The sequence below is a fragment of the Aethina tumida genome, chromosome 7, assembly GCF_024364675.1.
Source record: "Aethina tumida isolate Nest 87 chromosome 7, icAetTumi1.1, whole genome shotgun sequence".
NCBI lineage: Eukaryota > Metazoa > Arthropoda > Insecta > Coleoptera > Nitidulidae > Aethina > Aethina tumida.
The window spans coordinates 14,529,816-14,551,976 of NC_065441.1; the positions used below are offsets into that span (position 1 = coordinate 14,529,816).

The 22,161-nt window shown below is 28.7% G+C and overlaps 1 protein-coding gene across 7 annotated transcripts in view; it reads left to right on the forward strand.

The window, feature by feature from the left end:
• LOC109595439 (protein kinase shaggy) overlaps nucleotides 1-22,161 on the forward strand; it is a 143,747-nt gene that overhangs the window by 95,641 nt on the left and 25,945 nt on the right. For 2 of the 7 annotated variants that reach the window (XM_020010783.2, XM_020010784.2), the window contains exon 1: nucleotides 5,859-6,273. The exons of 1 other annotated variant lie outside the window; for it this stretch is intronic. In XM_020010783.2, coding sequence (XP_019866342.1) covers nucleotides 6,189-6,273 — 85 coding nt within the window. In that variant the 5' untranslated portion in view covers nucleotides 5,859-6,188. Of the gene's footprint in view, nucleotides 1-5,858; nucleotides 6,274-6,455; nucleotides 7,032-13,756; nucleotides 14,064-17,402; nucleotides 17,609-22,161 lie in introns of those variants that run through there. 4 more of the 7 variants (XM_020010786.2, XM_020010787.2, XM_020010782.2 and 1 more) reach the window with 4 other exon arrangements.

The window sequence follows — 22,161 nt, forward strand, 5'->3', positions numbered from 1 at the left end:
AGAAAACAAAGGAGTACCAAGACAAAAATTAAGAAAGTAAAAATCGAACTAAAGAGGAAATTTTAATAATTGCTTAAACAAATGAAAATAAACCGTTACACAAAAACCAATATTACAGAAAACAGAGTTAGTATTGATTTCTTCCCCATTAAGACAATAAAAAAGGAGTCATGAGACAAAAATGAAGAAATTAAAATTGAAATAAAGAGTAAATTTTCAAATTTCATATTGGTCCAAATTCTCCCAAATTTCAAGTAGATGACGCTCCACATCATCTAGGTTATTCGGACGGTTAAGATGATCCCTTAAACGTCTCCCAAGAATGTCTCAGATATGTTCTATTGCGTTAAGCTATGAAAGGCAATTTGGCCAGGCCACAGCAACGTTAGCAAGATAATTTCGTACAACATGGGCTGTATGTGGACCTATAAAAGGGGCAAATAGTACGTCATGTGATTTTTGAATGTCTAATATGTACACTCAGCATTAAGATTCCCATTATTTATCACCACCAAGTCGGTACGTACTGTTAAAGAAATGTCTCTTTCTACAAACACCAGTCTGTATTTGACTTAAAGAAAAGAAGAGTTTTTGATGGGCAATTCTCGCAACCAAAAAATCACAATTTTAATGAATGCAAGTTACAAAATCCGTTGTCAATTTACCTGATTATCTCATACCAAAACCGCACCTGTGCGGCGCAATCTGCATTAATCATTTGCGTTTTCCATGTCTTTATGCTAATACATTTTTTGATAAAATAAAATCGTGGTGTCGTTTAAATTAACGTCGACACATTTTGAACCATCTGCATTGACGCCATGTGTCCCGATACGTGAATATAGGTCAGTTACGGATAATTAAAATTAAAATATGTAATACATTTTTTTCCACGCAGGCCTTAAATTTTTATGGCGATAATTCTTGCAGCGGAATTATTACTGCGGCTCATCGAAACCGAAAGTAATTCCCTGCGATATTATATTGGCCACCGCACCTGCTCAATCGTTTACTCTAGATGGTTTTTATTAATTTTTAATGAGGACGACTTGTTTTTACTGCCAACCGTAAAATCGCAAGTGTTTATCACGTACGTATAATAAATAATGCATTCAATTAAAAAATGATAAAAGGGAAAGCGGTCTAATTACAATGTTATGAATTGTCTATACTCCAAACAAAACCCCCAAGTAAAAACCAAAATCAAACAGTTGATAATCGGTTCCGCCTTATCGATGGAATGGAAATGCGAAAATTATTCAAAATCCAGCCATAATAGATATTACCTCGTGAACCGCCGAAAACCCCTTAAATTACAGCCTTATAATGGGGTGTGATCTACAATTCCTATAAACAACGTATCTGCACCATAATCGCATCACTTAACATCCATAATAACCATAGAACCACGGGCGAAATTCAATTCACCTGCCTGGACTAGCATCAAGAAATTATAAAAAAATTCACCTGTCCCACACCACCAATTCCTAGATTACCCGGTATTTTTTTGGTCGGGCCGCTTGCAAATTTTGACCATTAAGAAAATATTTGTTTTTCTGCTATTGCTTTATTAGCGCCGAACATCTTTTCATCTTTTGTCCGGTCCCCGCTGCGGAATTTCAATTTGAATTGTAGATTTTATGTTTATTGGGCTCGCTGCTGCGACTCGAACAGTGAGAATGATTAAGTCGTAATTGTAATTGTTGTCGTTCAGGTGCTAATTTCAACGGGAATTGATTTAAATTTGTGATCTGAGGTAACACAAAAAAAAAACAGTTTTGTTACTGGTACATTATGGTACCGATGAAATACATTTTACAATTTTTAAAACCAGGATATTAAGTTTGGGTCACAACAAAAATGGGACACAAATTTAAGTTAAGTTGTTAGATTAGTAGCTTCAAATCCACATTTGGTACCATTAGATAATGACACGATTAAATTTGTTATAGAATGAAAAATTGGAAACAAAACAAATTAAATGATAGAGAGACTTCACGAACCATGTAATAACAAACTGGTTCTTTATAGTAAAGTAAAAAAGTAAAATAAATCATAAAGAACATCAAACACTCATATAAAATTTAAGTAACTTCTAAAATGTCATAAAATTAAATGAAAATAGGTAGAACCCAATAAGTATTAAGGAGCAGTGATGAATATTTTGATAAATATATAAAACTTATTAAAATTATGAAAAAGTACTGCTTCAATACTCTATAAATTATATGAAGGGTATTACATTCAGATGTATGTTCCTAATATATGTTTATTAAATTCAAATCTGTATTTGGAACAATTTGATAATAACTAGTAAATTTATTCCAAAGAGAACAATTGGAAACAAAAAAATTTAAATTAAACAAAGTCCTAGAACCATGTAATAACAAACTACATTTTCAGTACTGGTACTTTTTAATTTAGAAAATGTAAAAAAGTATGTCAAACAATTTTTTTAATCAAAATGATCAGATACACATATCATATTTAGGCTACTACTAAAATGAGACAAAATTAAGTCAAGATAGATAAAATCCAATAAGGATTAAGGAACAGAGATGAATATTTTGATAAACATGTAGTCAAGTGAATTACAGATTCTGGAACTGATTAACATAATGAAAAACAACAAGTGCTATTTCACTATCCTAAAAATTATGTGAAGGGTATCAAGAATTCATTTCAGGTGTGCATTTTAGTATATGTTTATTAGGTTCAGGTCCGTATTTAGAACCATTAGATGACAACATTACCAAAACCAAATTTGATAGAGACACATATTGAAAACGAAGCAAACAAACATTACAAAAGATATAGTATGTAACAACAAATAATAATACTACTTTGTAAGTCTAAAAATCATTTAATTCGAATGAGACAAGATTACTTCATAAATTCATGAAAAATCTTCAGATTAAAGATTAAAACGTAAGCCCCAGCGACCGATAGATGAAAAACAATATAAACTAATCAAAGATCTTAATTCCCTTTATAACATATGATTAAATTTTTAATTTTAAATCCGCATCTGTATGATTCTCGACAGGGTGCATCGAAGAACTAACCCAGCATCAGATCTTTCGCTCGACTGATCGATCTGTCACCTCCGCTTTGCTACTGTTTGCTTTTACATACCTCGTACCCACTTGTTTCATAAAACAGGCCTTCGTTGTTTCGTTCACGTCGAGAGACGATCAAGATTTTGACATCTCCACCATTCCCATGCATATTTGATTTCACTCACTCCTCATTCGTTTGATCGTCCAATTCCACTTGTATCATGATCATTAAATCATTGGTATTTATGGAATATTTTTTTATGGTTACAAACATTTTAATTACACAACATTGTACATACAAGGATTGTTCAAAGCTGACACATAAGTTTCCAGTTACCTATCGAAAAAATCAAACCGGATTTTGAAAGCGGTCCAGCTTTTATTATTTATTACGAGTCGGGCCATCGTCAATAACTAATAATAGGGCGATTGAAAATGTGCTTTATTTTTGTTGCTATTGTATTATCAAGAGGCACGTGTTATTGGGCGTGTTAACACGATAACTAGCCATATGATATTCAGTATAAGGCAAGCGTTAACATTAACGATTGGCAGCAGCATTATTCTAATTGTTTTTCGTGTACTGTATTCAAGTGGACAACAAAAGTAGGTCCATTATTCAATTGTCTTTAGTTGTGGAAATTTTTGATTACGTCAATCGCTGGTCAGAAAAAAAACGGATATATTTTACTGTTGTTGTTTTAAGATAACAGTAAATGAAGTTTCTTGTAATCTTAAGAACTGAACAAAAATCAATTTTTAAGAGGATGTACAGTAGTTAGGAATTGCATTGCTACAAACAACATTGATAACAAACACCTGTAGATGAGATATCCAGTTACAACATCTTACAAATTCGTTTTAACACGGATTAGGCCGCTCAATTACAGAGTCAGTATCTAACATTGGGTCCCAAACGGTCTGAATAAATTACCAGGAAATTAATATCACAATCCGAGTAACGACATCCGGTGGTAGACATTTCTGCAACTGTAGTGAATAAACAGAGGCACCCACCTGCGATTCACCATTCGCTTTAAATGACCACTTAATTTAGAAATTTCATGAATGAATCTCATACACTTTATGGTTGGATTAACACCGATCATCGCGACGAAATGATGAAAAAAAAACCTAATGAAGTGACAGTTTAGTTGGGCATTATTCGTTTTCATCTGACCGAGACTCGGCATAAACTTGTTACAAACAGACGTTGTGGTTTTTTGCACTTTATCGGCTGGTTCCTGTATAATGAAAAAAATCGACAGTTATGAGCACGATGTATGGGTGGTCTGTGTACCTACGGCAAATAGAAGCTTGACTATGGCAAATTGAATCTAATCACTGCTTTTTGATGGCTTAATAAAATTTTAATGTCCGAAACCATGAAAAGGTTGCTTATTTTTTTAATACTGTATACGATTTTTTAGAAATATGTGGTATCCGGATTTCGAATTAATCATAAAAATAGTACCTTATTATTTATTTACAAACATTTTTGTATAAGTTATGTTATGTTATCACATGAATGATTTTTTTTTTCAATTCTTCTTGAACTTAATATAAAACATAACTCACACAATTTTTCACAAATTGTTTTTAACATATCAAATCAACATGTTAATAGTTTTTTTGACACTAGGATTATAAATAAATAGGAAATAATTCAATACTTTTTTTGTACATTTTTATTGTCTATATTTAAGTTATTTCACTTATTAAAAAATGATTCTTCTTAGAAACTTGTTGATACTCGTATACATTATTCACAATTTTAATGGATTTGTTGTGTATATGTAATTGTATAAAGTAAAGTATTTAATTCCTTATTTATTTAATTATATATTGTATAATTTATTTAGTAAATGTGAAATATTGGCCTTATTTTATTTTTATTAATACAAGTAATTTATTATTTATTGTAACATAAACATTCGCTAAAAATTTCAAAAATATAAAATTTTGACAAACAAATTTGATTTGCTAACTGAAACTATACTGTTTTTTATTAGAAATTGTGTTCTGATTCAATATCATTTTATAATTTTAACTATTAAATATAATGCGCCATCTAATAATGGGTACTTGAAGTTGTTAATTAATAAAAATTAGTTTTCTTCCTGCACAGATTATGGCACCATCTCTACATGTTGCAGTATATTCCTTATTTCTTCAACACTAATTAAAATTTTCTGCAACAGTGTCATCTACTGGTGATTTTCTGGATTAAAATAGGTTATTGATTATTGGCCATACTTGCACAGAGATATTTCTAGATATCTCTCTTATTTAAATATGTTTAGTTTATTACTATATTTAGAGATGGCACTTTCATTTTTTGAAGAAAATTTTAGATAGTAAAAATAAAAATGAAATGTTTCTATGTATCAATTTTAACGTCTGCTCTCTCCAACAATCACAACAAATATATTAAATTGTTATTGTTGCAAAAAATTATTGTTATAATAATTAAATAAATTTTGAGGTCTTAAGGATATTCTTTGGCTTCAGACCATGCTTAAGTATGATTTAAACATTTTATGATTTCTTTTGGCACAACATAAATTTAATATTTGAAAATAAAACAAGTTTTTTCAGTTACATAATAGCGCAATTTAGATTTCTGTATTGAAGAAATTATGATTGGGCTACTTGTTAAAAGGTGGCGTTGATGGTGCGACATAGAAATAAAGAAATAAAAATTGCAGGTGGCCACCGTCGGATGTCGCCATTGGTAGTCCGATTATTGAATGCGCTATAGTGCCGTTGTTCGGGTGCAGTCGTGTAGGTCATATGCAACGTGATTGGTTACGACGCGAGCCGAACGGGTCAATGTCTGAGCTTGAGAAAATTAATGGTGAGGTGATGCCCGTTCCGATTTAACCATGGTTTAATGGGAATATCAGAGGGAATTAGTATAATGTGTATGTGTCCGCAATAAGTGTCGTCCAGTTTTCGTGTACGTAAGTGTTTGGTGAGTGTTCGACTATACGGAACATTTATACGTCTAAATGTCCGCTTGAGAGGTGCAAAGGGGACAGCGATTTCTTTATTGAAAGAAGGGTGTCAGCAAGAAATGTGATAGGACCACGAATCAGGACGGGACTGTTTTTTTGTTTGTAGAAGAACATGAGCGGGCGACCCAGAACTACCTCCTTCGCCGAGGGCAACAAGCAGCCACTGAATCCTCCCCTGGGAGGACTGAAAATTAGCAGTAAGTGTGCACCTCCGATCACTTGTCCCCCAAGTCTAGTGACGTCTACCATCGTGTAGAGACCGTTGCAAGGCAAAAGCTCCCGCGATGTTTCGCCGTCCGCGGCCCGACCTATGCGGCGTAGTCGCCGACGACGGCCCACAACTCTCGTCACTAGGTGTTCAATATGGCTGCTGGCTCGCAGTCGTCGCCGAGCCGTGTCCCGACCCGTCTCTGATCCCACAACCACCGTCTCTCCATCCGTCCATCCCGTCCGTCCCGTCTTTCGCCTCGTTTTCTCCACCGTCGAATCGATACGCGATTTCTTTGCCTCGTTAGCCGAGGTACGTGCGGACGGCGCTCCGCCTCGCATTCGGCCTGACCGTTTAGTCGGGTGCATGCACTCCTGCACCTGTTCCGTGGGTTTTTTCGGCCATACCCGAATAATCGCCACCGCCTACTGAACAATTCCCGTCGAGATCGTGCGGTGTCAATGCCTGGCCGGCGTTCCCGAGGGCGATCCCATCGATTTTTTTGACAGATGCAAGGTGAATCGTCGAGTCGAGTGCCTGGCAAAAACAACGTTCCTATCGATTCCATCGACTCGCTTCTGACGCGTATAGGTTAGGATAAATAAAAAATTTCTAATCGTTCGTTATATGCGTCACGAGGAACGGGTCAAAATGCGGCCGTAGATGCGGCCGCACATTTTGCTCTCTCGCGCTGCATCTCGCTGATTAACCGAACTGGACTCTAGTCGTTTTTTAACATGACAACAGGTAAAAAACAGCTGTTTGTGCTTAATTGCTTTTTTCCACCGCCTACGAATTGAGTAACGAATCGGCGGTTCGTTTCCTACTTACCTACGTTCATTAAACGAGCTGTTTATCGATTTTTAACGATTTTACTGTTGGTTTGTTCGTTCACAGGTCTGTTACTAAGCCGTTCAAACTTATCATTGTACTTTTTTGTCAATATAATGAGATAATGGTTATTTATTTTTTATGTATAATTAGTGAGGATCCTGACTGATTATGAAATGCAATCAGCTGTTCAAATGGTTATACGTAACAATGAATTTGATTGAAATTTAAAAGCTTTACTTAAAAGAATGTGACATTGCTCAATGTCAAGAATAAATTTATAAATAGTGAAGCTTTAACAGAAAAAAATATAAAATATTTGTACTATTTTTAATAAAATATTTTATTTGTGTTAAAAAATAAAAACAGAATCAAATTTAATATGATTAATAACAAATAACTAAAAAAATAATAATAATATAATATATAATTTCGAAAAACTACAAAAAAGTTAAGTGTATATTTTGTATTTTCATCAATAAATTTGTAATATTAATGAAAATGCAATATTATAATTTTTCCATACAAGTTTTTATATCATAAATATTTATTTTATATCATAAATATATATTTGATCAAAAAGCTTTCAAGAATACACATAAAACCAAAGATTTTAAGCAAAGAAATGATGATGAAGAAGATAACAAAATGCACTGCGCTCAAGAGGATTTTTGTTTGTTTAGCTAGAAAAGGAATTGAATTCTTCGATTCTGTAACACATATTTATTAAAAAATATGCAGTGTGACCCATTTGAAAACGAATCACTTCCCTTAAATTCGTATTTTTACCGATTTTAATAACCTTTTTTCTTCTTGTAAAACATGGAAATATGTGCTTATAAATAAATGCCCAAATGCAAAAAATACAGGGTAATTTTTAAGCAAGAAAATTAAAGAAATCATACAAGGAAATTTTTTTTTAGAAAATCTAACTACACTACTATATTAAGCTCCTGAAATGGATATATACTATATTCATAATTCTGTAGGAAAATTAAAAATCATTTTTTTTTTAAATTATATTTTTAATCAAGTAGTCTATAGAATAAACTATAGACAATAGCGCAAAAGATCATATTTTTCAACATAATCGGAATATTATTAGTACTCTGAAATTTCAAATTTTTGTAAGTTCGTGATATAATTAATGCATCATGTATGGAAATTACACCAGAATAATTGGGAAATATAACCACGGACTTACCAAAACAATATAATAATTGAATTGAACGGTAGAAGAAAATAAAATTTGTTTATTAAGAGTGTTAGTTTAAGTATAGTTTTATTAGTGAAATATTCTAATAATCTAATGATTTGTGCTATTTTTGACATTTTATATCATAGACTATTTATTTTTATTTTTGAGAAAATAAATTTTAATATGAATGTATATTAAGTTTATAAAACTTAAAGTATGTAAGCAAGTTTAAAAATCACATTTTTCTAATTATTTTATCATAAGATATCAGACAAACCATGGAAATAAAATGAAAAAAATATTATATACCATGATTCAGTTAGATAAGACAATTCATAAGAAAATCGTGTTTTTAATTCTGACTTGACTTATTAATATGCAAATTTAGAAGATCCTAAATTTAAAAAAAATGCTCTAATTAATTTTCCTTATTTTTTCTTATTAAAAATGATATATTAGACCTTCGTGTTTTTTATGGCCTCCCTAGGGTATTTTATTGCCTACCTTTTAGTCTATTATTCAATAAAATTAAGTTACAAATAAAATATGTTACAGGGATAAAGTCTAAATAAATAAGAGAAAGAAAATTTATCACGTTATTTCCATGGTAAAATGGAGAGTGTGCAGATTATTTATTTATAAATCCATTGCTAATTTTTTTTGTTTTTTAGTGTGTGACGATTAAAAAAACATCTGCTGCGTCTGTTTTGCCAGTTTTTATTAGTTAACCTGATAATCCCGATAAAAATTACAAACTTTATAACAGTATCAGCTAGTTTATCATAGTGATAAAACATCAGATGAAGCGTGTTTGTATGTTTAGTAATTAAACGATGTAGAATATCGTCTAGACAATGATTGCGGCCTTCTATCAGCTACGCAATAAAATCATCTATTAAACATCGAATTTAATTGATTATTTGCTGCTCAATTCATATTGAAGAAAATGGAATGTTTATGATTTGACTGAAAGTGAATTGGTTTTGGACCTGTGTTTTACATCACAACAGGTAAAAACAGCTGCTTTGTAGTTTGCTGTTTATGAATATCCGACGATTGTTCAATGGATCTTGGAGCAATAACGAAAATTGACGTAATAAAAACCTGACAGTAAAATAACAAATGTGAATAAAGATATATAATAAATGTTCTTTCAAATTGCGTTTATTTTTTGCTTAAACATCTTAATGATTAATAATATTGCACAAAAAACTGGCGATTAAAAAAGTATAATTTTAATTATACCATTGAGACTAAAAATGACTTGTGTATGTTCTCTTAATAAAACATTATTTTTAGCCATTACGCGATTGATTTAAAGCTAACAACGTATACTAATATTGAGGCAATTTAAATATCCAAAATGCATTTTTCCAATATTAATCGACAAGACGATTTAGTAATTTATAGTACAATAAAATTTAAAGACCTATTAAACATTTAAGTTTTATTATTGATAATATAATACGATAAAGAAACCATATTTAATGGTCTGAAAATGTTTTCTGTCCAGTTTTATTGTAACTACGAAAAATTATTGATGTTTTATTAGTTAAACAAACATAAAGTACGTGATATTTGTCATGAAATATTGTTAGTTATTACTGACGACTAATACACACATCATTAATAATTTATTATTCAATAAAATTAATATTCTGATTAAGAATCGAACTTTTCTTTCAACGTTAATCGTTATAATTAAAAAAAAGTTTTTGATTAAAACTAGACATAAATTTACAATTCGTCCTATTTTGTTACTGACCTCAACTATAATTACAAACTGAATCGATACTTGCGTGCGACTTATCGAGGATTTTAGCACAATTTACGTGTATCAAAGTTACACAAAGCCATAAAACGGGTTAAATTTGAACGTTGGATCTCCGTCTTTGTCTAAAATCGTCGAATTTATTTACACAATATTAATAAAAAGGACGAACTAAAGTTACCGTTTCAATTTAATTAAAAGCCGCAGATGTAAAGTGTGTAATTAGCATAATTTTAGTTTCACTACGTTATTTTAATAACTCAGGTTCAATTATAAGAGATTACAATAACTATCATTGTATTTAGCGTGTTAATTATTAGAAACGTCCTATTTTAAAATGGAAGCAGAGCAGTGAAATGTACGCAAATCAGCTGTAATTTCTCTTTAATTTTGTTCACCACTAAAAGTTTAAACGCTTGTTTTTTGTTGCAATTTTAATAAACGGACTAATAATAAAGTGTATTGCATAATATAGACAAAAATAACTTGATTCATCGGTGTAACATTTAGAATTCTTGACGTGATAAATTTTAATGTGACCATTTTATCTGTTCCCCGTCATTAATATAAATTAATTATATAATAATCAGAGAAAAAATAACTCTGAATAATTAATGCGATGGAGCTGATAGGGAATCATTTAAATTGACATTCCTTTCGATATGCGATTGCGATACCAATATGCTTATGAAAATATGTCGTGGAATAAAGCGCATTGTTCTTTTCGAAATTTTGAAATTACGGTGTTTGCAATGAAGGATCATTTAATTAAAACAACAGGTAAAACTTCAACCGTCTTCGTTCGGTTTGCCGTTCAATGCCGAATTGCTAATTTCGTGCCGTAAACGTTTGAATGGCCTACAATTAATTCGGGTCTATGTCAATAATTAGTTATCCTTGAAATTTAAACTTTGCAATAAAAAACTAATGTGAAATATAACAGTTATTAAGTGCATTATTTATGTTCACAATCTCTTGTAATATCTTATCAGTTTTTGATAAAATTAGATCGGTTAACACGAAAATTCCAGTTTCTGACGGATTATCGAACAGTGCACAGTAACGCGAGTAAGTTTTCAATATGCCGGCAATAAATATTTCCTGTTTGTCTCAATGAAACTGCTACTTTAGTCAAAACCGTTCGATGCGCTAACGTAATCATAAACCTTAACCACAAACCGATGGAGGCTGACTGGAATTTCACGTCGAATTACAATTAAGTATTTTCCCAGTAATTTGTATTAAAGTGTTTTACTCACTGTAATTATTTTAATAAGCTTTAGGAATAGAACAGAAATAATCAATTATTCATATTCAGCTCCCACTTATCAGCTGTTACAATGTTAACTAATCGATTAGTAACAAACACTGGGCCAGATTTAGGTCGGATATCACATTGATTATCAGCTAAATCTTTATTATGTATAAAATCAATTGTGCTACTATGGAATAGTTTTATTTTACATATATGTTGTTTTTTTTGTAATTCATGTGTGTTAATGTGGCGATAATTGTTTAAATAACCACTAAAGATCACAAATATTAAAAAACATAAGTACATAAAAATGTAAGGTAAGTTAACATTGGAAATTACAGAAATGTTTCTCTGAATAATTTATTTGGGAATTTTTACTTGTTCTATTATTGTTATTTTTTTCTGTTCAAAGATTGAATTATACTTTTTTTGAATTAAGACAATTTAAGAACTTTATATTTTTTTTTTTCAAAATTTAACTTTGAAATAGTTACTTTCAGTCTAGATTTTGCTTATTTTTTTGAGATATTTTTGTTAATTCATATTTTTGAATATTGATTGAACTTTTATCAGTCATTTTTTTTTTAATTTCAAATTATTTTTCAAAAAAAATTACTTTATTTGAAAAATGATTTATATTACTTTTGTTTATTAACTCATATTTTTAAAGGTTTTTTTTTGTCAGTGAATTTTAAAAAATATGGAAAAGTTTATTAATTAATAAATTTAAATTAAGCTTTTAAACGTTTAAAAATAAAAAACGTCAAATATTCTACTACTGTTTTTTACTTTTACAATAAAACAAAAACAGTTATGTCTGACCTAAATTTTATAAAAATTCTTATTTATTTTCAAATTTCATTCTTTTTTGTTTTTAAAAATGTAATAAAAATATCTTTATTAATCAGTTAATTAATATTTAAAATTAAAATTTTCAAAATTCAAATATTTAAATATTTTACTAAAGTTTTTTTATTGAAAAATGGGACAAGAAAACAAAAATTAGGTTTAATCCAAATTTTATAAAAAATTCTTATTTATTTTTGAATTTCAAATTTTTTTGTTTGTAAAAATTTAATTGAGAAAAATGTGGAAAAATGATTTATTAATATTTTAAATTATTTTTTTAAAAATTCAAATATTCAACTACAGTTTTTTTATTAAAAAAATAAGGTATGAAAAAAATTTTTTGACCAAATTTTATGAAAATTATTTTTAAATTTCAATGTTTTGTTTGTAAAAATTTAATGAAGAAAAATATGGGAAGTTTATTATTAAATAATATTTTAGATTAAGCTTTTAAAAATTCAAATTTTCAACTACAGTTTTTTATTGAAAAATAGAACAAGAAAAATTAGATTTAATCCAAATATTATAAAAATTCTAATTTAAGTTAATAAGGAAACATCTGTTTAAAGTATATTTTTATTTATATTTAAAAGAAATAAAATACTGAATTAAGCTATTTTATTAATAATAAAAACTTGAAAAGTTATATTGAATAAAAAATGAGACGAAAACAGACAACTTTTAATTTAAATTTTTGTCTTTTTTTAAATATCATGTAATTTTGACTGAAAAAATTTACTAATATAAATAAATTAGTAAAAATATAGAATGAACATCAAACATCCAGTCATAATTTTTTAATAAAATAAAAATAAGACAACAAAATGTATCTCTAGTTCATTAATTTTATAAAAATTCTTTTTTATTAAAAAGAGTAATTTTTCCATTTTTGTTAATTAATGAAAAATTTAAATGAATTTATAAAACATAAAACGTACATTTTTGTTTGTACTTGTCCTAATAAGCCTTTTCAACTAAGCAGTATAAAAATGTAGAAACTAATTAAAATGCAGTTCTTTTATTATTTGTACTACCGTTATTAGTGAGACTTCATTAAAATATGATAAACGTTACGAGAACTAATTGTGGGATTAAATAAACTCGTAACGCAGACAATAAAAATAATATCTCCACTAGAACAACATAAAGAACATTCTTTTACGTTACATTACCAAGCCTTAAAAAGGTTTTATTGGTGGGCCAAAGATACAGTTACTTCTTCAAATTCAAACGTAAACAAACACCGGTTGAATCAGTAGGTCAACGAATGTGACGACGAAAGAGAACGTCCGTTTCGTTAGTGCAAGTGCTTGTCCAACGAATTTTTCAATTACGCCCGAAATCCGTTTCAACGTCCCCACGACCGGGTTTATCACATAATTACATCAATCGTCCGATTATCAACTCTCTCGTCTGTTTCCCTCCCGTTTTTTTTATTATTATTCGCACGTTAAGTAGCCGCTTAATGAGATAAATAGGAAATATCTGCGCGTCACAGACGTGTGTGTGTTTGTAAGCCGGTTTGACATTGAAACTCTCGTGTACCTCAACTGTTTTTGTAGAATGTTCCGCGACACCGTTCACGATGTAGTTCTAGACGTGTGAGGTGCAAGATGACGCAGAACGAACAATCGAACAGGTTGACCAGCAAGGATCTGGACTTCTTGCGGTCCGTGGCGAACAATCCGGAAACGGAGACGATGACCAGTGACAAGCTCCGGTCTCAGTCCTGCGGCGACTTGAGGTCGGAGAAGAGGAAGAAGTTCGGTTCAGTGGCGACTGTGAACAGTGAACGCGTCGAGAGTAAAAAGTTCGATTTCGGATTGATCGCATGTTGGAGAAGGCTGAAGGTGGCTTTCAGAGGCCACGATAAAAGTACGTCGACGAAATAACAAATTTTTATTTATTGTTATTGTTAAACGCTTGTTTAAGGTTTTGATGTTGAAAACAAAAAAATTGTGCCAATACAATAAACAGTTTTAAAATGCGGTGACCCGGTTTAGTCAGATGCTAAATATTGTGTATTTATACGATTTAACTCGCATGATCTTGCATATGTTTTTGGATCATTGCCCTGTTTATATTTTATGTTCATTGATACAGTGTTTTGTTGCCCTATCAAACTAATCGTCTTATTTTGCCTTCGGCAACATAATTTCTTTAGGATTGATCTTCCAATTAATGGACAAATCCATCGACTGCGCCAGTTAATAGATAACGTCGTGTCAAATTTGAGTAGTTATTGAATTAATCATTGTGTTCACTAATGATCGTCATTAAAATTGATGTCACAAATTTACTTTATTAATTACCAAATACAATTAGTAGACAAGCATCGAAGACGTGAAGAATAAAGCATAATTTTAAAAAGAAAATGCGTAGAATTCAATAGAGGTCATTAAGATATCGACCATTTAATACAACTACGGATAGTTAACTCTTATCTTTCAAGCTTTGCTCAGTCAGTTCCGTTAAACAATAAGTTTGTTTAATAAATACAAATAAAACACATTAGAATTATTACCTTGAGGAATGGTTTTCGATGATATTTTGGTCACGAAATGGATGCTGGATGTTTACCTGTGTAGCCAAACTCGTAACCCGCTCAAGACCCCGCCTATTTCTTTTAAAGGTCATGGTTTATGTAACTAATGGCGTTATCTTGCCGGAGATAAATACGTACGTTTATTATTTAATCGTTTACATTGAAGATTGCATCTACCAAACGTAGCTTTGTGACGTTATTGACGGGTACTCATTGTTCCAATTGATGACACCATGAATAAGTAACATTTTGCTTCTTAATAAAAAACTTTCCTTAACAAACAATACACCTGGTAACAATAATTGTTGAGACACTGTTGCCGGTTCGAAATTTTATTGTCCTAAACAGTCTTCAATGTTTAAAAACGGAATTATCGCAAAACTAAACAATTATCGTGTCTAACCTTTAAACTTGGAAGGTTATGAAAATTGCAAAATCCACAAAAACCACGTGTATTAATAGTTAGCGTTATTAAGACGTCTGTGTTAATTCAGCTCGTCTTATCATCTAATCTTACCGTTCTGGTTTCTACTAGGTTATGCTTAAAAATAATTTTAATTGATTTACAAGCACGTCCACAAAACACATTAGCAATTACTTCAAAAACCAGTAGTAATTTCTTCGCTAGTTTTAGTTACGCATGTGTGTGTGTGACTCTGTGTGGTGACATCATCTTTATATAATGGACTCAAAATTAATATCATGTCTGAAATAAATAAAGCGTGGTCGACACAAAACAACTCTGCTTCTACTGAACGAATTTATAAATACTTATTTTTATTTCTTTCATTAAGCTTACTCAATAATTGTATTTAGATTTGTCGCGTGAATTGTTGGATAAAAATACTTTTGTTTTCATTCCTTCGTGTCAATTGTATTTGTAATTATCGAGAGACGTATTTAAGTTCTATATTTATAAATGTTTCTATTGATATAATATTGATTTTATATTTTTGTTTCGTTAAGATGGCAAACATTATTTAATTACAGTATCAATATTGATGTTAATTGTAAGAACAATGAGAATTTAGCTTTTCCATAAGCTCATCTCCCAAAAAAGGCTGGAAACTCTGTTTTGTTTAAAATTCTTTACAAAAATATCAATTATCATGATTTTTATTCATTTTCATGATTCATATTCATAAATTTTTATTTTTATTGATAAAAAATTACAAATTTTATAATTTTAATTTTTTGATAACTTTTGATCTTAAAAATTTGAACATATAAATATATTTTATATATAACCATGATTTTGTCCCATATGCTTTTTGTCCTGAAAAATTACTTTCTACTTTAATTTTATGATTTTTACTGTGTAAATTAAAAAATTTTGAATTTTATAAAGTATTATGATTTTAATAATTATCAATTTTTAGTTTTTTTCCTTTTTATTTTCAAATATGTATAAATTTTTAATTCCTTGCACAAGAAAAACATCAAATGAGATCAGATATATCATTTGAATAGGCAAACAATAATTTTTTTAAATTTAAATTTTTATAATTTTATCCCAAATAACCTTAAATATCTTACATTTTATAATTTAGGTTTGAAAATTTCAAAATTTCAAGTTTAATTTTACAATTTCTACTATTTTTATTTTTATTGGTAAAAACTTTGACCTTAAAAATTTGAACACAAGTATATTATTTCAATCATGATTTTTTCTCATTAATATTTTTTATTATATTCAAAGATGATTTTTAGCCTTAAAAATTACTTTTTACTTTAATTTTATGATTTTTGCTGTTAAATATATAAAATATATTTGAATTTTGTAAAGTAATATATTTTAATAATTATCTTCAAATTGTCAATTTTCAATTTTTTTCTCTCTTTTTTTCAAATATGTATAAATTTTCACGTAAAATTTTACGTTTTTATTATTATAAAATTATCTAATTTTTATAAAAATATTACATTTTATATTTTTATTTTTTTATATAAAATTTCCTATTCTAATTTTCTAATTTCAAGATTAAAATTAATATTTTACACAAAAAAAACATGAAATGAGAGCAGATATATCATTTGAATGGGCAAACAATACTTCTTTTACTTTCAATTTTTTATAATTTAGTCCCAAAAATCCAATTTCTATAAGGTTTATTACGATTATTTTTAATATTAAAAATTAATTAAATATTAATTAATATTATTATTACAAAATTTTAATAATTTATGGATTTTATGCAAATTTTGAAATGGCCTAATTATATTTTCATGATTTATGACTTTTACACAACGTTCATAAAAATGTCGAAATGGTTTTAGATTTATAATTTGAATTAAAGACAGACAACAATGCTTTTTTTCATTTGTAAAAAGTGTTTTAAATTTGTATCTCTGGGAACTCCCAAGATTAAAGTAGCGAAACGAAAAATGAATTCAATTCTGTCTTCTTAACAAAAAAATAAATCAATGTATATGAATAATACAGGAGTTAATAATAAAATCTGAAAAAAAACACTTTGCTTTCGTGAACCCTTTCGACATTAAAAGTAAGTAAAAACGTACGAAACAACTTTAAAACAAAAAATTATAATGTCTACTATTTCAAGGAACCAATAGGTATACAAAACATAGAAAAAGTCTTAATTTACTGGATGAAAAAATATCACTGACAGATGATTGATTAGACCTGTCATTTTAACCTTTTTACCCCTTTTCAAGAAGTTTCATGTTTCAAGTCCTGTTCCTTACTGTTGTTAGTGCATCAAGTATCAAAATTAATAATCCATAAAAACTATGGACAAAAAGATGGCGACTAAAAAATCGAAAGACAAAGACTCACTGGTGAAAAATAAATTGCTGGAAGAATCGAACATTACGATCAATAATAATAGTAAAAGAGGCAGTGATAAAAAACCAGGTAACGCTTCCTTTCATATCAATTTACTAACCTCCTAAACGTGTCGTACGTATAAAAAACTAAACGGCGGATTTGAAGAAGTTTCAGAGGGATAATCTGCGGATGAAGCCGGATCCGGTGAATTAATGCACGGCGCCGCGTCGCAAGAGCGCACGACTATTTTTTCGCTTTTTCCACAAACTAAAATTGAGCCGTGTTGTATTGTGAGCGACAACAAAAGATTATGTGCCGCACGTAATTGAAAAGTCGTCTCGAATGGGTTTTTCGTTGGCGGAAAAAGCAACTCAATTTAACCGCGATCGAGATTTTTATGAACATGCTATTCTTGTCGATTTTCTTCACTGTGGTAAGGGCAATTTTCCTCGGCTTTACGGGCCGTAATTGACCTTAACATCGTAAAATAAAATAACGGGAGAAAGTCGTAGTGTTGAATATTTATTTGGACAAAATTTACGATAATAAATTATATCGTGAAAGCAACAAAGGTTTAATAAATATTAAATACGTGTGGGTAATGTTTAAATATACCAAATTATGAAGTTAAAATAAACAATAACATGGTTTGGGAACTTTTTTCCTAATTATAATGTTAAAATATTTTTGTTGTTTTATTGTTAACTAAAGATGTATAATTAGTCAAGTACTAATGCATTTAATTTAAATTATTATTATTATTAATATTTCGAGAGTGGATATTAATACATATTTGGTTAGTAACAGTATAATATGTAATAAATGATTAATTCAATTTTTTTTAATATGGTGACACTTTTAGATTGTTTGGAACTTTCGAGTTCAATTTTTGTGATTTTTGATTTGATACAATGTTAAATACTTAATTTTTCTCAATTTTATAAAAATATGTAATTTTTAACTTAAAATTTCCTATTTATTAACCGTTAAAACTATATAAATAAATAAATTTATCATTCAGTTTAATGTTAAAATTTCATATTTTATATATTTTTTTATTTGGACGTTTCCAAGAATTACTTATTTTATTTTTCCCAAATTTCTTAAAAATTCATATGTTTTAATTCAAATTTTCTTGATTTTTATTTTTAAAAATGTTAGTTATAAAAAATTTCAAAAAGTCAAAATTTTATCATTTATGATTTATTTAGCTCAAAATTAATAAAAAAAATTGCAAGTTTAAAGTTTTTTTTTTGAAAAATTTATACATTTTAATTTAAATTTACTTGATTTTTATCTTTATAAATGTTGTTTACTTTTATTTTTCAAATATTTCAATCATTTTTTATTTATTTAAATCATTTCATGATTTATATATGATAGATTAGCGACTGTTAATCTGTCTTTTTAGTTTGATTAAAACACTAAATTCACAATAATACGCTTTATTACAACAGACGTAGTTTAACCCTCGACATCTAAAGCTTGACTGCCTGGTTCTTTCTTAAGAACTGCCCCGAATATTAAATGTAAACAAATACTTCAGATTTGCTTATAAAACAAAAGTAGTCTAAATAGATGTGAGCACGTCGCATCGGTCCATCGGTAAAGGTGATGACGTAAGCTAACATATATAATTTTTTAATATTAAAAAAAAGATAATTTTTTTTACATTTATTAATAATCTTCAACAACATTTTCAAATATTATTTATTATTCAATTTAATTGAAAAATGTATAAATTTATTATACTATTTTATTTAAATTTTTTTGACTTACTCTTATTTTAATTTTTTAAATGTTTTTCAATATTCAAAATTTTCAAATTAAAATATTATATTTTATAAGTAATTCAAATTAAATTTTAAATGAAAACACTAGCTTTAAAGTTAGTGTTTTATAATTTATATACCCTTTTTTAATTTTTAAATGTCAAATATATCAAATTTTCAATTTTTGTAAAATTTCAAATCTTCAAGTTAAAATTATAGTTTTAATTTATTGACAAATAGTGGTAATTTTTATTATACAGGATGATTTAAGATATATTATGTGTTAATATTACTGCATACATTATTTTAAAATGTCATTTATTTTAATTTATTTAAACAAAACTCTTTCTTTTAGTTATATTTAAGTTGTTATATTAATTTTAATTACTGTGACAGTAATAAAATTAAATCTGTAAGAGAAATATAAAAAAATGAGAAAATGTGCAAGAATATCGTAAAAATGAGTTAGTATATTAGCCTGATAATTAAATTATAAATAAAATGATCTGCACATGTTTACGTAATTAAAACACGACAACCATTAAAGCAATCAATTGCGATTATTCCGACTGACATCTCAAATCTACTGACAATCAAACCACTAAATTTCCCGATCAAGATTCCCCACATTCCGTTCAATTTCCGAACAAAGGAAAATCAATGGGGTCGGCAACGCCGCAGCCAAATCGGAATTAATAATGCGAACAGATAATTCCGACCTTGACGCGAAACTACGCGTCTATGATGTAACACGTAACAGCGACGGAGATGAGAGCCGGAGGAACGCCGCAGAAACGCCGCAGGATTTGGGTCAGTGTGATTTCTTTAACCGGAAACCGTTTTTGTCTCCGACGAATCGAAATGGCTTTACGAATTTCCTTTGTGCAGTGACACGGCCCGTTTGTTACCGAACTAATTTTAATATAAAGTCCCGAACCCGGTAACGCGGGAGGAAGGAACGATGAAATGTGGCCGCGACGCACGCAACCCGAAACTCTTGTAATACACCGAGAGGCTCAGTTTAATTAGCGACCGTTTAATAAGGTTTATTTTTGGAGTCATCAAGTTGGCGCTCGCGGCCACTGCGGGTACGGATTTTTTGGTCTTCTTCGGGTTCATCGACTTTTGGGCGCCCGGCGATTAGATTGTGTTTGACACGGATTATCTCATTTTATTCATATTCCGTAATGTTTCGAGTTTATTTTTAAAAATGCAAAAAATATACGGTATATTTTATCAGAAAAATACATTAATTTGATTCACAGTGTCACTCATTTAAATGAGAAGCACCCTCTTAACTGTTTTTATTTATAACTGGTTTTTAACGAAAATTAACTCAAACTATATACAATAAAAAATTAAAATGAAGGCCATTTTCAATCTTCCATCAGAGGTCTATTATAATTCTGCTTAATAACATTCTTTGTTGTTTTTATTTATCTTCTGACATTATTCATTAAAATTGCAAATAAAAATGCTCCATAATATTTCAATCTTAAATGAGCTACACTGTATAAATGGAATTGTAATTACCATTGTACGAATTTATAGAAAAATGCTGTATCAGAGGATATAAAAAAAGACAGAGAAAAACAAGAACTTTTAAATAATGTCTTTCAATTTTTCAATTTCATTCATGTCTTATTTTGGGTTAATTTAGTTTCTTTGTGATAAAAAGGTTTTAGTTAAACTAGTTTAAACTGATTTAACACTAATTACGACTCAAATTTCAGCAGTTTTAGTATTACTTTCCATAATCCAATATTATTTTATTAAGAATAAATGTGACTCACACGATATTAACCTACAAACTAGATAGATAAAGACAACGAACATATCTGTAAATTCTTAAATGTAGTAATATATCTTGAAAATGTTCCATTGTTTACTATATTTCAACAATAAACCATTTTAATATAATCTTTTTATTACATACTTTGTAGAAAATTAGGGCCATTAGGTTAATGAGTTTTCCACGTAATGACAGATTAATGTATTAAATCAATATTTTTTCCAGGAACGTGCATTTTATCGATTTTCAACAATTGCACGTTTTTAAATCATTCTTTTTAATACTTAAATTTAAAGTACACGTCATAAGTTAGGAAAAATTTTAATGATTCTTGACTTTTAAATTTATTGTCACCTTAACAACTTTACCACAATGCATTAATTTCAAATTTCATTTAAAAATGTTTGATTTGACAAATTTCCATAATTAACCACCAAAATTTTCGATTTTTATGATTTGTCTTAAAATTGTTATACTCTTGACAATATTACATTTTAAGACAATTTAATTAACTAATTTAAAACTATCTTGACTTTTAAATTTATCATCACCTTAAAAACTTCTGATTTAGCAAATTTCCATAATTATCAACTTTTCTACTTTTATGAGAGTTATAGTTAGTTTTCAGTTAAATTTTAACCATGTCTTTTAAATCACCTTAACAACTTGCCACATTTTATGAATTTCAATTTTCACTTAAAAATCTCAGATTTGGTTATTTTTCATAATTATCGAGAAAAAAATTATGTGATTTATCACAAAATTGTGATGTCCTTGACAATTTTATTAATATTTAAATTAATTAAAGTACAAATACAATTGTGATGTGAAATAATAACTTGGTACATTTCAATTTTCATTTAAAAATGACATATTTGGCAAGTTTTCATAATTATCAAGAAAAAAATTAAAATTATTTTGTTTTAAATTATTTAGTTAATATTTAAATTAATTAAGGTACACATTTCTTTTTAACAGTATAGTTATAGTGTGTAGATAATTTTCCAGTATTTCACAAATTTTACAATTATTTAAAATTTCCCTTAAAATATCTGATTTGGCAAATTTCTATAATT